The following is a 15,241-nucleotide window of genomic DNA, read 5'->3' as shown; positions in this document are numbered from 1 at the left end:
TTTTTTTTTCAGCCCTAGATTTACTTATCTTAAAAATCACATGATCTGTACCAGAATCTCTGAGTACATTCACACGTATGATCAGACAAAAATTGCGACCAATATACATATACTTATACCTTTATAAATTTTCTAATTTACATTTTTTATCGAATATTTCTTCCCCTTTTTTATTTTTTATTTTTATTATTATTTTTTTTTTCTTTTCATAATTAACGAACAAAAATCCTTTTGCTCTTAATTTGTTTATCTTCTATATGCGACAACGCTGATTCTGTACAAATTTTTATATCATATTTTATAAAAGCAACCAAAAAATAAGTCCAATATTTTCTACACAGATGTTTTGCTTAATTATAATTTAAATATAATTTTTTTATCTTTAATGAAAATCTCATAATGAAAATCTCTAAATTTATAACTGTTAATGATTCAAATCACATTTCTTAACAATGAGGAATAGGAATCTAATCCTATATTTAACGAGACTATAAATTGGACTCAATTTTATTGAAATTGATAATCCATTATACCGAGAAGTAGAAAAATCTACATATTTTAAACCAACATTATGTTTAACTTGTAGTTCACCAATTCTTAACTCCAAGAAACTCAGAGAAATTACAATGGAATTAATAATATTAAATGATACATTGAATATCGCATTCTTTCCTTTAAATAAAGAAAATAATCTTGTATTAATTACACGAGAATGTTAGAAACTAAAAACTTTGCCTTGGATTTATATTTTCTTAATTTTTATATTATGAAAATTTCGACGAGAAATGACTTTAATACTATTGATTCTTATGAAAGTGATATGAAAATGTAAATTCATGAAGATGAATTCTACCATTATCTGATTTTTATTGATGGATATGAGTGCATTCAAATGGAAGATAATATAGATTGATCACTTTACCTTAATCGCCTCATGTTAAAGGAACTCTTATTAATATTAAGATCACAATAGTTTAATAACTTTCTAGTTATAAACATATTGTGAAAATTAATATTATATATCCTCGATAATAATCAAATTTATCGAGAAAAAAAACTAACTCTAATTAAAACACTATTAGTCGTAACAAAATTTCGTTCGTTCACTTACTGCTTTGATACCCAGAACCGCACTTTGGCAACAGAACTACTTATTGTGTAGTCTCGTGATTAAGTAACAATAAAATAATATAGCAACTACTCGTAAAAATGAATAAACGTCCGATATAATTAAATATTATGAATCGGTAAGATTTTAGACGTCAATAGTTCAATAACCAATATTAATGTACAAAAATCATTCAAAGATGATACATTGCCAATGAATGTGTGTGTATCATAACATTCATACACTTTTTTCTGCTATATTCAGAAAACTGTGAATCTCTGAGATCTTGTGTTACAATTAGTTTTGAGAAAATTCTGAAAAAAGTCTTCTCGGCTGAATTTTAATAACTTAATCTTGCACCTTGTTATTCATCTTCTGTATCTCCATCGCTACTGTAATCTTGTAAAACTGCTGGTCTCAAAAAAGGTGCGTTGTTAGTTTGACTGTAACAGTAAAAAATAAGCAATTTAGATATATATGCAAGTAATCAAAAAATATTAACATATTAACATATCTTATATAAATATTACTTACGCGAGTCTTCGATAATGATTTAGCCATTCTTCTAGCATTTGTGCTACTAATAATGGTCTCTTGTGTAGTTTTTGTTGTGCAACAAGAATACCACCTTCAGTTCTACATACATCAAGCCATTCCTTCAAAATAGATTCTTCTCGACCAACTTCTTCCGGACTTAGAAAATGTATTGGTAAAAGTTTATGTTCTCGATCCATTAATGGCATAAATGTAGTTTGCATTTGGATTTGTAGTTGTTGAAGTGGACTATTACCACCACCTAAGCCTACACCACCGTGAGACGAAAGAGGTGGTATTCTAGTTGACGTATATGGTTCGATTGGAACTAAAGCCGTGAAATGACCACGTGTATAACCCAAAGCAATAGGTGATCGAATACAAAATGAAGGCTCCCATAAAAGTGGAAGATAAACACCTTCAAATCTTGCATAACCTATATAAAAATATTTTATTTAATTTTATAATAAAATAATATAATAATTTTTATATATTAAATTATATTTATCATATTATCATATGTCTACCTATGTCTTCACCCCTAAAACTTTTAACATATTTAACTCCATAAACGATAATAGGTCGTCTCAAAATATGGGCAAGTGCAAATACATGTAATTGTTCTAAAGCACTTCCTGGTTGAGCAGCAGTTGCTAATAAACTTTCCCAATCTTCTTGCCACTGAGTCTCTTCTAATGTAAAATCCAACATTCTAGATGCTTGAGAGGCTTCATATTCTCTCCATCGAGGATAAAAACTAGATTGATAAAAATATATTGCTATATTTATAAAACAATAACCGAAAATATTATAAAAATTATTTACAATTGACCAGCTTGTTGTAAAGAATCAGCAAGAGCTCTTCTCAAAGCATTATCTCGATCGAAAACACCCCAAGTAGCTTGCATTGCAGAATCTAATAAACAATCTCCAGCAGATCTATTCCAAAGTGCATGTAAGCGACTTCCTAAACGTTCAGTAATTTCTAAAGACCAATTTAATGCTGGTGGTTCTCCTCCACCACCTTCTAATTGCTGTTGAGCTTCTTTATCTAATAATTCTTCCAACATTTGTTCTTGCACTATACTTGGTAAATCTTCAACCTAATAATTTATTTTTCACTTAAATAAGTAATTTATATAATTTATTTATTAGAAATGAATATTTTTAACACTAATATCCCATAATACTCTGAAAAAAATATCATATCATATTAACCTCAGCAGGCAAAGCAAATGTAGCTATATCAGTGACGAAATAACATGGGAAAGAACCCTTGCGTAATCGGATACTAGTAGTGACATGTCTGCGTATTTGAGCAGCCAAATCTGGTGCAACATAACTTGGTACTCTTTTTACTCCAGATCCAGAACCTTCAATTTGTGATAATAATGTTGCTAATATATCTTCTCTTTGAAATCTGTTAAAAATATCATAAATTGTATAAAAAACAATTCAAAGATTTTGTCTTTCTTAATGATAATTGATTTATTTTGCTATGTGTAATGTATAAATTGACACACATAGCCAAAGAATATACATATAATTATTAATATACATAAAATAAGTTAAAACAGAAAAGAAATTCATTGTGAAAAATTACATTACTTCTTACAAACCTAATAGCTAAATGTACTAAGGTATGTCCAACATCAAAAGCACTACTTCTATTTAGAAGCAAAACTTCTGAATGCGTCAATTGACGAGCAGGATCACCACCACTTGCCAAATAAGCCTCAACAGGAGCATTATCACCTTCCACAATGCCAAGACACGCATTTAACCAGCACCAATCAGTGTGACGCCTTAATTGTTTTAGTCTACGCTCATAGTCACAATTATTAGGGGATTGAGGAGTTGATATATTATCATTTCTGCTATCAGGATATCTATGTGAATTCCTACAATACAAAAAAATTTATAGTATATTTTTTTCTAATTCTATTAAAATATTTTCATTAATTATTAATTATCATATATAGAAATATAAAAAAAGAATTATTATTAGAAAAAATATAAAAAATAAATTTACCTTCGTCCTACTGCCAAATTTTCATCTCTTTGGGTTTGATGAATATATGGTGCATGAGGTGGAGAAGGTAAATTTCGTTGGCTATGATCTCTTTCTGGGCTTGGTAAAATAACACCCATGTTATTGGTTGTTCTATCTCTTCTATCTTTTTCTTTAGGATTACCACACATCACACACTTTGTGGCTTTTGGCCAATTTTCATAAGTACACACAAGACAAGACCACTTCTCAGGATGTAAATTAGCTTGTAAATTATAATATCTTTCTGGATGTAAGTTTATTGGAGGAGGATTTGATCCTGAGTTTGGTGGTGGATCTCCTAGCCTAAGAGGTGCTAGGTGTTCATGCAAATTTGAGGCTATAGAGTGTATTGATTGATTAAGACCCGTAGGTTTTCTATTTCCACACTGAACACAACGTGTGGTATTTTGATAATTAAGATAGGTACACATTGCACATGACCATTTTCCCAATGGAACATTTTGAGAACTAAGATTGAAAGAATCTGTTGGGCTTAAATGAGTTACTGGACCAGATGCAACATTTGATCCAGACCTTTGTGGACTTGGATCTCGTAGGCGATAAATATCCTCCCCTAATAAAGGTTTGGCACCTCTGCACATAGTGCATTTCAATGATGAAGGCCAATTCTCATATGTACAATATTCACATGTCCATTTTGATTCTTGTTCTTCAAGCCTGCTATTCATTTTCTCTATATGGCCCTTTATTATGTAAATACTATTGTCTTTAATGCATAGACAATGTGTGTTCATACACTATTTAAAAGTATTTATAAAGCATAAATGTGGTGTCAAAAATTACATTAAATACTTGTTAAATTGTTATTGCATATAGTAATAAAATTTTTCATATTTTATGTCATAAAATGTGACAAAGATAATTTCCATAAATATTAATGATATTATGTACTTGTCATAGAATGAAGTTCATGTCATGTGGTATACATGTTGATCATATATAAGAAAATAAAAGCTGCCACAGTAATGTAAATGTAGACAGCTACCAAAATCTGTAAAGAAAAAAAAGAAAAGGTATGACTAATGAAAAATAACATGCACATAAAAATAAATATATATTATATCATTAAATAAAAATAAGTATCAATTTTATTAACTTAAATAATTTTGTACTCTTAACAAAAGATTTATATCCACAAATAACAAAATAAAAAAACTTATTAAGAGGCAATTTATTTACATAGATAAATATTAATCACATAGAAATAATATATGTAACAAATGTAAGAATAATGACAATGTGCGAAGAGTATGTAAACGTACGTTTCTAAAGAAACATGATACTGAATTCCTTGACAAGACTAAACATTTCAAAACGCGGTAAACTGTAACCAAAGTTTAAAATGTGACTGACCTCTGGCCGCTTTTAATCGTGCAAGCGTCGCGTCAAAGAAAAATGTGAACACAATTTTCAAAATAATGCAAAGCTGATACACGTGGTAAATCGGAATTGGGACTACCTGGCAAATGTCGAGCCTGGTGTCCCGAAAGTTGCTGTCACGCGCGAATAAGCTCCATCGAAGTACTATGCATCGGTCGATTGCTGCGAAAGTGACGAGAGGACAATCGTGGGTCGCAGAAATCACACACTACGGCCAACAGCCCACACTTTAATCACATTTAACAATAGAAAAGGTTAAGACACGATCGCGTAATAAATTTTTCGCGAGGACGAAAACCCGCGTCTTCTCTTTTTGCGTTAAAATCGAAATAATCTTTTTCCCTACCGACGAAGACCCGAGGCACGTCACTCGTCGAACGGGTGAAACGCGACGAGCGAAACGAGACGAGAAACCTTTCTCTGCACTCACTCACTCCTCAAAAACAGATGCGCTATCTTTCTCACGGCTGCACTTTGCGCCTCTTTCCTTTCTACGAATCGAACGCAGTCATGATGTTTTCCTACGAACTAGCATGCAAAACTGCGGACTTCGTTGAGAAAATAGGTTTTGACAATCATTCGCAAACAGATATCAATGCTACCAACATCATTTTATTTATAAAAAGTCGACATTTCACACGCAGTTACATCACATAATTCATTCATAAGCATTTTAATTAGCAGTTGTTTATTTATTTTAAATTAACTTATCTATAAAGACAATTAGAATTTATACATAGATATTTTGATTATAAAATATAATAAATAGTTTTTAACATTTTATATTATGGTTACACTGATAGTCATATTAGTTTCCGGTTTTTGAAGATGTATTGCAAACTTTTCTCATTTTAATTTTTTACATTTTTATATCGATTTCAAAACATTCAATTACTTTTAATGTTTTAAAATTATAATAATTTATTGAAGTTATAGTATATTGAATCTTTAATAATTAACAATGATTAAGATGTACAATATTTATGATAAATCATTTCATATAATGTATACGGAAAACTATTTTTTATTTATAAATATCTTGGGCCAAGCGCCAAATGGGACTTAGCCTAGACATCTATCCTTGACATTTGATTAAGTAAGATCGTTACCATATGTGAAATATATTTAATACGAAAAAAAAAATTTTGTTATTTTTATAATTTACATACCCTGTTCACAAAATTTACGTATGTTTCTTCAGATATCGTATATTGAATGACCAATGACGTCACAATACATCAGTTGAAAATTGCTAACATAATGGTGTATTGAGATCATTGATGATAAAATATTCTTTTTGAAAAGATTTATATTAAAAAATTTTTCACAAAAAAACATGAAAATTACAATATTGTATGGTAGTGAGACAGGTACTGCACAAGATGTGGCTGAACAAATTTGGAAAAATGCCAAAAGGTTTTGTTATTTCCCTCTATTATATACATAAAAATATATTTTATTTCGCAATTAGAAAGTTTGAAATTATTAATTATTAGAAAATTTGTTTATTATTCATTTTTTATTTCATGATTAAAAATAGTAATTATAAGCAGTTTTATTACAAAAATCTATTTATTTCAGAAAAGGATTAGAAAGTAATGTCTCTACAATGAATGATTATAATATACAAGATCTTGATTCAGAAAAAATAATAATATTTGTAGTTGCAACAACAGGTCAAGGTGATCCTCCTAATAATATGAGACAATTTTGGAGATTTCTATTACGAAAAAATTTGCCAACTACATTGCTTAATAATTTAAATTATGGAATATTAGGTTTAGGTGACAGTTCCTATCAAAAATTTAATTTTGCAGCAAAAAAATTAAATAAAAGATTAATGCAATTAGGAGCAAAGGAATTAGTATCTCTTGGATTAGCAGATGATCAACATGATTTAGGGATAGATGCTGTTGTTGATCCATGGTTAGAACAAATGTGGATGAAAATTACTAATATATTTAATATTTCTACAACAGATATAATTACAGAGAATAATAAAAATAACATAATTGAAAGATTTCATATTTCTGAAATAAATAAAAATTCCTTAAATAATGAATATTGTTCAATTCATGATATTTTTATGGAAGAAATATATATAAATAATGAAATTAAAGTAGGTACAATAATTGGAAATATAAGAACTACAGCACAAGATCATTTTCAAGATGTTAGATTAATTAAATTTCAATCAGATAACATTAATTATCAACCTGGAGATATAATATATATTAGACCTAAAAATTCTCAGAAACAAATTGAAAGATTTTTCAATATATTTAATGATAATAATGTACAATTAAATCCAGATATATTAATTCAAATATCTGAAAAAGAAATTAAAGTACCTACTGTTTTAAAACAAACACTAACTCTATATCAAATTGTAGAACAATACTGGGATTTAAGTTTTAAACCACGTAAATCTACAATGCAACTATTATTTTTTATCAGTGAAAATAAATTAGAAAAAGAAAAGTTATATGAATTTACAACAGCAAATGGCCAAGAAGAGCTCTATAATTATATTAATAGACCAAGAAGAAATATTTTAGAGTTATTTGCAGATTTTCCTCATACAACTAGTAAATTAAATATAAAACTATTATTTGAAATTATGTCTCCCATAAAACCTCGTGCTTTTAGCATAGCTTCAAGTTTAAGAATTACTAAAAATGAAATTCATCTCTTGGTGGCTGTAGTAAAATATAAGACAAAATTAGTAGAACCAAGATATGGATTATGTTCAAATTGGTTAGCAAATTTAGTAAAGAATGATAAAATAATATTTTGGATACAAAAAGGAACATTTAAATTTGAATATAATAAGCCAATGATATTTATTGGTCCTGGAACAGGAATTGCACCATTTCGTTCAGCTCTATTGGATAAATCCGCATTAGATGACAATTTAAATAATTGTATTCTTTTTTTTGGTTGTAGAAACAAGGAAAAAGATTATCATTGCAAAGATGATTTTGAACATTTATCACTGAAAAAGGGTTTAAATTTATTTTGTGCCTTTTCCAGAGATCAAGAACATAAAATGTAAGTTAATTTCTTTTAAATTTTATAATAAAATGGTGTAAATTGTATAATTATTAAATTATTCATATTTATATGTATTATTTATATTTTTATTTAAATAACTTTTATAATTTTTTATAAATATTTCAGATATGTACAGCATATTATACATGATCAGAAAACACTTTGTTGGGAGTTTCTTAGTAACAATGGTAACATTTATCTAGCAGGTAATTCTAAAAATATGCCAAATTGTGTTCGCGAAGAATTTATTAATTTAGTCAAAGATATGACCAAATCAACTCAAAAAGATGCAGAAAATTTTGTTAAACGATTAGAAAATGAAAATCGATATCAAGTTGAAACTTGGGGTTAAAAAGAATATTTAAAAAAACAAAATTCACGATTTTCATTTTAAAAATTATATATATAAAAATATAATATAACATATTTAAAGTATTTAAAAATAAATATTTATAATTTTATATTTAAACATGAAATGAAGACCATAATCTCTCTTTTAATATCTAATATAAAATATAATCTTAAATTATATTTTCTTTATTTGCATAAATATAAAATATCTAATTTTAAATACAAAAAAATTAATAATTTTTGTAAAAGAAATGTGAATCACTCCAAATATATCAATGTATCTAATATTAGTTTATCTGATAATTAATTATTTCATAAATATGAAACATTTACTTGTAAATTGTAAGAAATGTAAGAAATGATTCAAACAAAAATTGAATGATTTCAAAAAAGAACATAATCTGGTGTGTTTAATTTTTCTGTAAATAAACATATAAAAGTCATATTAAAATGATATATATTTTCTTAAATGTAATTATGATAAATTTTTTTAAAAAATGTATTCTCAATGATTTAAATATAATATATTGTTAAAAATATTATTTTAAACTATATTTTTCTATATATGTATACAATAATTAAGTTTTGCTTTTGAGTTATAAACAAATAATATTTTTCACATTATATTATTATATATTTTATTGTAAATAGCTGTTTTATAATAGCTATTTTCTTATTTAATTTAACTAACAAAATCAAGTAACTCATGGAAAGATAGCCGTATTCTAGATCAATAGATTATTATTTAAATTTGTTAATTGAAGATAACATGATAAAAAATCTATAAGTTTAGCAAGCTTTCTAGAATATTTTTATTTCTAGGTAGAATTTCAATAAATAAATTAAATCAAAATTAAATAAAAAAGAGAAATCGAATTCCAATAATTAAAAAAATATATATTTATATATATATGTATATTTTTCTGAAGAAGAAAATTTATATTGTTTTCTTCTAATTATTTTACGTATAAATTCTGTGAAAGGCTACATCTGAATAATCTCATATTTTGTAAATCTTGTGAACAAACTATCATGATATTATATATCATAATCTGTCTTAATTTCACGCGAGATTGTGTGCAAAACATAATGAAATATATAATTTCTATTCTAATATAATTTCTATGATTATTTTACAAAATCGTAATAAATATCACAAATATTTACAAGAAGACCATAGCATTTCTTACATAGAATCAAAATCTAATATAATTTTTATTTAAATTAATTAGTTTCTTGCATTAATACATAATGTAAAAAATATTTCTATATATAACTCTAAGAAAATTAAAATCGATCGCCGAATATATATATATATATATATAAAAGTTATTCAGAATAATCTTTAATAAAATATTGCAAATTATTGAAATTGATAGATACATCTTTTCGAAAATTTCATCATGATTGCATTTAAAAAAATGTATATAATTGTCATATGATTTTTACGTGTATCTGTAATAACGTAATTACAATATGATCAATTTCCGTTTAAATTTTATTTTTTTATATAGCGGATCAATTTATAATTATAATTCGTATTTATAAATTAAAATATTTTATATATATATATATATATATATACTATTTTTTATATATTTCTGTAAAAATATTTAATATGTTAATTCATCATATATCATCATATATCAATGAAGAAGCAATAATTGCTTTACTATTAGATATATCAATTATATCATAGTAAATTATATCATAGTATATATCATAGTAAATTTTTTTCTATTTGTTAATTTAAATATTAAACATTGCGCGCGTATCGCAACATCTCGAACTTAGTTCATGAATCTCCGCGCAGTGTGGAGCTCACTTGTCGAACTCTAACCCTATCTTATCTTAACCTATAAAAATAAAGCAGAAAGATGGTATGTCTTTCACGTTGGAGAACAGTTCTATTCATAACTGTAAAGCTTTAATTACTGGATATGCAGTAATATTAATATCAATTTGTGAAGTTTTTTTATTCCGAAACAAAATCCAAAAAGAATTGGAAGAACTCCACAAATGCAAATTAAATATTTTCTTATAATTTAAGTTATCTAATAATTATTTGAATTTTGAATAATATCCGTCCGTCTAATAAATTAGAAACAGCATTCAGACAAAATAACTATTGAAAATTTATTTCTACAAAAATAACACATAGTGCATTAATTTTTAACATTATACTATTCTTAATCTGATTTAAGTTTAAAAACTGTGAAAAAATGGCGGGTAGTTATACAAAGAAGGAATTCAGTGTAGGTCCCGAAGAACAGACTTTGTTAAAAGATTCGAATGGAACACGCATCGTACCCGCGAAAGGTATATACTATTTCCTTTCTTAACCATATTTTTTTCTTTATCTTTAAGAATTGTTTCCGTTTCGCTCTATTTTAAATGCTAAGAGTTTTTACTCTTTTTAGAAGTGAGAGTTTTTTTTTTTAATTTCATTACAAATATTTTACCAAACCGGTCTCTTGGTAGTGAAGATTTACATAATTCACTTTGAACATCAATTTTCAAACATTCAATATTATATTTTGTGAAATATTCAAATTCATTTTTGAAGAAAATAATTTTTTTTTTATATTTATTATAAAATGTTAAATGTTATTTTCATATATTATATATTATAATATATGAATTATTGAATTAATATATTTGTTAAATTATATTGAAATTATTTGATATTAAATTATCAATATCATTTTGCACTTTTTCAATTTAATTATTATTTTAATAATTTAATTTATTTTATCAAAAAATTAACATAAATAATTAATACTATTTTTATTAATAATTAAGTATATTTAAGATTTATTAAAGATATTTTTCTAAATATACAAAATATTTCAGGTTCTTCTTTCAAAATTTATGAAATTTTTTATTATTATGCAGTAAATAATATTTTAAAAAAAAATTTTAAAAAATGTGTCTTTTTTTAGAAATCATTTTTATCATAAATAAATATTATATTTGGTATAATATATATGTAATGAAATAACATATAATAATACAATGGAATACAAATTTTTATATTAAATAAAAATTAAAATAGTTTTGTTTATATTTAATACATAATATTACATTTTATTATAATCTTTTAATTGAAAAAAAAAATATAAAAAATTCAGCACTGTCTGCATATATTATATATGTTAAAATGTTTTGTTTTATATAAAATATAACTTTTGTTAACTCAAAATATATGAGAAATATTAATAAATATATATTTTATTATGAAATAAAATATAAATATTATATCATTATAAAATAATATATGTATATATTTTGGGTTAATTAAAATTTATTAATAAATTAAAATTATTTAAGATTATTTCATCATTAATATTAATCATTAACATAAATTTTTCTAATATTATTTGTATTTAATTTATCATTTAATTTTATAATTCCATCATATTTTTTCTTATTTTTATACAATACCATAATATTATGTATGTTACACAGGAATATGATTTAAGCAGATATGGAATACAATATATGAATGTCTTTGTCCTCAGGTTACATTAAAACTTCATATAATACTTTTAAAATTCCAACTGGTAATTAATGTTTGTTTTCTTTTACAATATAATATTTATATCGTTAAGATAAATGCATATATATTTTTTCCATTCTGTTATATAAATTTAAGATATAAATATCAAATCATATAAGTGTAATATATATATATGAAATGCTTGTATTATGATCACTAAATTAATAAATTGCTTCAAATTGAAGCATTAGTAAAGTTCTTAAGATAGTTCTAAGTACTACTATTCTACTAACAATAAGATTAAATATATATATATGTATAAATCATAATGCTTTTATAGGTACTGAGCCTGTACGTCTTTCTCCTGGTTGGGAAGGTACAGGTAGACCTGATGATGAATTAAATTTTAAAGGAGTTACAATGGATCAAGCAGAGCTTGAATTAAATCCTCCCAAAGATAGGTAAATATAATTTTTAATATAATTTATTAAAAATTTTGTTTTCATTTGTTTGTTTATATGTTATTTTAGATTAAATATAATATTCTGCATAATGATACTTCATGGAATTGGAATTTTGATGCCATGGAACATGTTCATAACAGCAAAAAATGTATGCATTATATTTTTTAAAATATATTTTTTTATATTTATCTAATTTTACATAAGTTGTAAATTTTTAATTATTCTTTTAGTATTTTGTTAATTACAAATTATCTAAGGAATATACAGGGATTGAAACAAATTATGCTACAAATTTTCTTTCATACCTAGCATTTGCAGCACAGATACCAAATATATTATTTAATTGGTTAAATGTATTTATACAATTTGGGTGTGTATATTTTGAATAATTCCAATCTAATGTTTATATATGTTACCTATTAATCTATTAATTAAAATATAAAAAACTTATTTTTTAATTTATTATATTATATGATAATTAATGAAAAACTAATATTTAATTGTGAATATAATTTTTTGGTTCTTTTAGTGGCAATTTGACAACACGTATAGTATGGGGCATTTTCATACAAGTTTTAATATTTGTATGTACCGTTATTTTGGCAATGACTGATAGCTCTGATTGGCCAGGTGCCTTTTTCTGGATTACCATGATTTCTGTTATTATATTAAACAGTAAGATAAAATTATTTTTATAGAAATTCCAAAATAAGAATCAATTATATAATATTTTAAATAAATTATACTTTATTAAAGAATTATTTTAAGGTACATTCATTTTTTACTTTTTTTTACTTTTTCAAATCTATATTTTTATTTAAATAATCTTTATGAAATATTTTTCAGCTGCTAATGGAATTTACCAAAACTCTGTGTTTGGTATGGTGGCAAAGTTACCTACAAAGTATACAGGAGCTGTTATCCTAGGCACGGTAAATATCAACTTATACAATTGTATGATAAAATTATGTGATATATTCATATTGAAATTATCCTATATTATTTTCAGAATATAAGTGGAACATTTACAGCAATAATTAATTTTCTTGCTCAATATATGGCACCAAATGCTCGGACTGCGGCAATATATTATTTTATAACAGCATTGTTTATTCTTCTTGCATGCTTTGATACTTATTTTGCACTTCCAATAAATGTAAGAATTATATTTTTTATTATAAATTTTATTACAAAATTAAGACTAAGAAATTTTTTACATAAATTATTATTGATTATAGAGATTTTACCGGTATTGTGAATTATTGCATCAAAAAGGAATAAATAAAAGACAATTAGAAAATAGTACAAGAGGCAAACATGATACATTACCTTATTGGAAAATATTCAAACAGTGTTTTCCTCAATGTTTCAATACATTTTTTATATTTTTTGTAACTCTTTCTTTGTTTCCATCTGTTCATTCTGATATAATAAGTTCGGATCCTAACTTCATAGTTCCACCAGATTATTATAGTACTGTCATGTGTTTCCTCACATTCAACATTACAGCTCTAATTGGTAGTTCAATTGCATCATTGGTTCAATGGGTGAGTCAATTTTTTTTATAAAATTCATTAAATACTTAATATAACTACTAATTTTTATTATTTTTTTCTCATAGCCTAGTAAGAGGTACTTAATAATCCCAGTTGCATTACGTATTTTATATATACCATTGTTTTTATTATGTAATTACAAACCAAAAGGTATTTTAAGAACATTACCAGTATATATTAATAATGATTGGATTTATTTTTTAATCGCCATTACAATGGGAATAAGTAGTGGTTACTTTTCTTCTTTATCTATGATGTATTGTCCAAGGTGAGATTTATAAAATAAAAAAAAATTCTTTTTATATTTTTGATAACAAAAATATTAGAGATGGAACTTTTATTTTAGAATGGTAGATTCTCAATACATGGCAACAGCTGGCATGTTTGGGGCAGCATCATTAATTACAGGAATTTTTACTGGAATATTGTTTTCTATGGTCATGCCTATTTTGGTAGCAAATATATCTTTTGAATTATCTTAATGTGTACAAGATTTAATAATAGAATATTAATCCATTTTTGAACACATTCACATTGAAAAATCAAAAGAATACAAAAAAACAAAATTAGAGTTCAACATAAAGTACAATTCAATTTTGAATTTACACTATTTATTTTTAATAGATTTTTTAATACTTGGAAGAATGAAGCTGAAAATAAATTTTATGTCATTATAATGTCATTATGATTTCATAAAGTAAAATATTAATAATTTTTATTTGTTTAATTATCATTTAAAATAATTTTTGTTATAATATTTAAACGAAGAAAGGGAGGAAAGATAATCAGAATATTAAATAGTACCTCAAAAATCGAGTTTATATCGTCAAATTTAATATAATCTAATATTTCATAATGAACTGTTTAAAGTTTAAAGCAAAAAATAGAAATCTGTTATTGCACTATTATCATCTTAATGATATTAATGTTTAATCACTGCCCCAATGAAACTATTACTACTAAATTGGACCAATAAGCCTTAATAATCATATATTATTAGGTTTTTCACATACATGAGTTAATTCGAAGCCGCTAAAATAAGCACATAAAAGATCTGTACATTTAACAATTGTTATTTATATAGACCAAATTTATGATAAGACTGTGGTTTATTAACTTTTCGTACTAACAAAACTTAGGACTGAGTTATGTCCTATTTAGATGACAAAGATGTTGAAATGGAAAATCATTTTCTTCTTTGTTAAATGCTCAGTAATGTGC

The 15,241-nt window shown here is 25.0% G+C and overlaps 2 protein-coding genes across 7 annotated transcripts; one reads left to right on the top strand and one right to left on the bottom strand.

Moving 5' to 3' along the window:
• On the bottom strand, positions 1-5,697 carry LOC102674177 (ubiquitin thioesterase trabid). Of its 2 annotated transcripts, none has more exons than XM_031512228.1 (8): positions 5,070-5,697; positions 3,675-4,707; positions 3,262-3,543; positions 2,861-3,062; positions 2,468-2,745; positions 2,170-2,399; positions 1,643-2,078; positions 1-1,551 (listed from the first exon to the last, which is right to left on the bottom strand). In XM_031512228.1, exons 2-8 carry the CDS (start codon positions 4,448-4,450, stop codon positions 1,473-1,475), a joined length of 2,283 nt encoding a protein of 760 aa, XP_031368088.1. In that variant the 5' UTR covers positions 4,451-4,707; positions 5,070-5,697; the 3' UTR covers positions 1-1,472. The 2 variants fall into 2 exon arrangements, with proteins under 2 accessions (XP_031368088.1, XP_006619346.1); XM_006619283.1 differs by having other exon boundaries at positions 5,176-5,697.
• Positions 5,698-5,906: 209 nt separating this feature from the next.
• Positions 5,907-14,750, top strand: LOC102674532 (NADPH-dependent diflavin oxidoreductase 1). 5 transcript variants are annotated; one of them, XM_031512221.1, is made up of 13 exons: positions 5,907-6,192; positions 6,298-6,512; positions 6,678-8,147; positions 8,277-8,356; positions 12,341-12,461; positions 12,531-12,612; positions 12,695-12,834; positions 12,994-13,139; positions 13,311-13,396; positions 13,474-13,620; positions 13,703-14,011; positions 14,086-14,288; positions 14,367-14,750. In XM_031512221.1, the coding sequence occupies exons 2-13, from the start codon at positions 6,433-6,435 to the stop codon at positions 14,500-14,502; spliced, it is 3,000 nt and encodes a 999-aa protein (XP_031368081.1). In that variant the 5' UTR covers positions 5,907-6,192; positions 6,298-6,432; the 3' UTR covers positions 14,503-14,750. The 5 variants fall into 5 exon arrangements, with proteins under 5 accessions (XP_031368081.1, XP_031368082.1, XP_031368085.1 ...); XM_031512222.1 differs by having other exon boundaries at positions 8,043-8,147; positions 14,367-14,736; XM_031512225.1 differs by lacking the exons at positions 5,907-6,192; positions 6,298-6,512 and adding an exon at positions 10,706-10,820 and having other exon boundaries at positions 7,955-8,147; positions 14,367-14,736.
• The last annotated feature ends 491 nt before the right edge of the window (positions 14,751-15,241 follow it).

Source organism: Apis dorsata, unplaced genomic scaffold (genome assembly GCF_000469605.1).
Source record: "Apis dorsata unplaced genomic scaffold, Apis dorsata 1.3 scaffold_400, whole genome shotgun sequence".
Lineage (NCBI taxonomy): Eukaryota > Metazoa > Arthropoda > Insecta > Hymenoptera > Apidae > Apis > Apis dorsata.
This window is presented reverse-complemented; position numbering and strand designations above follow the sequence as displayed.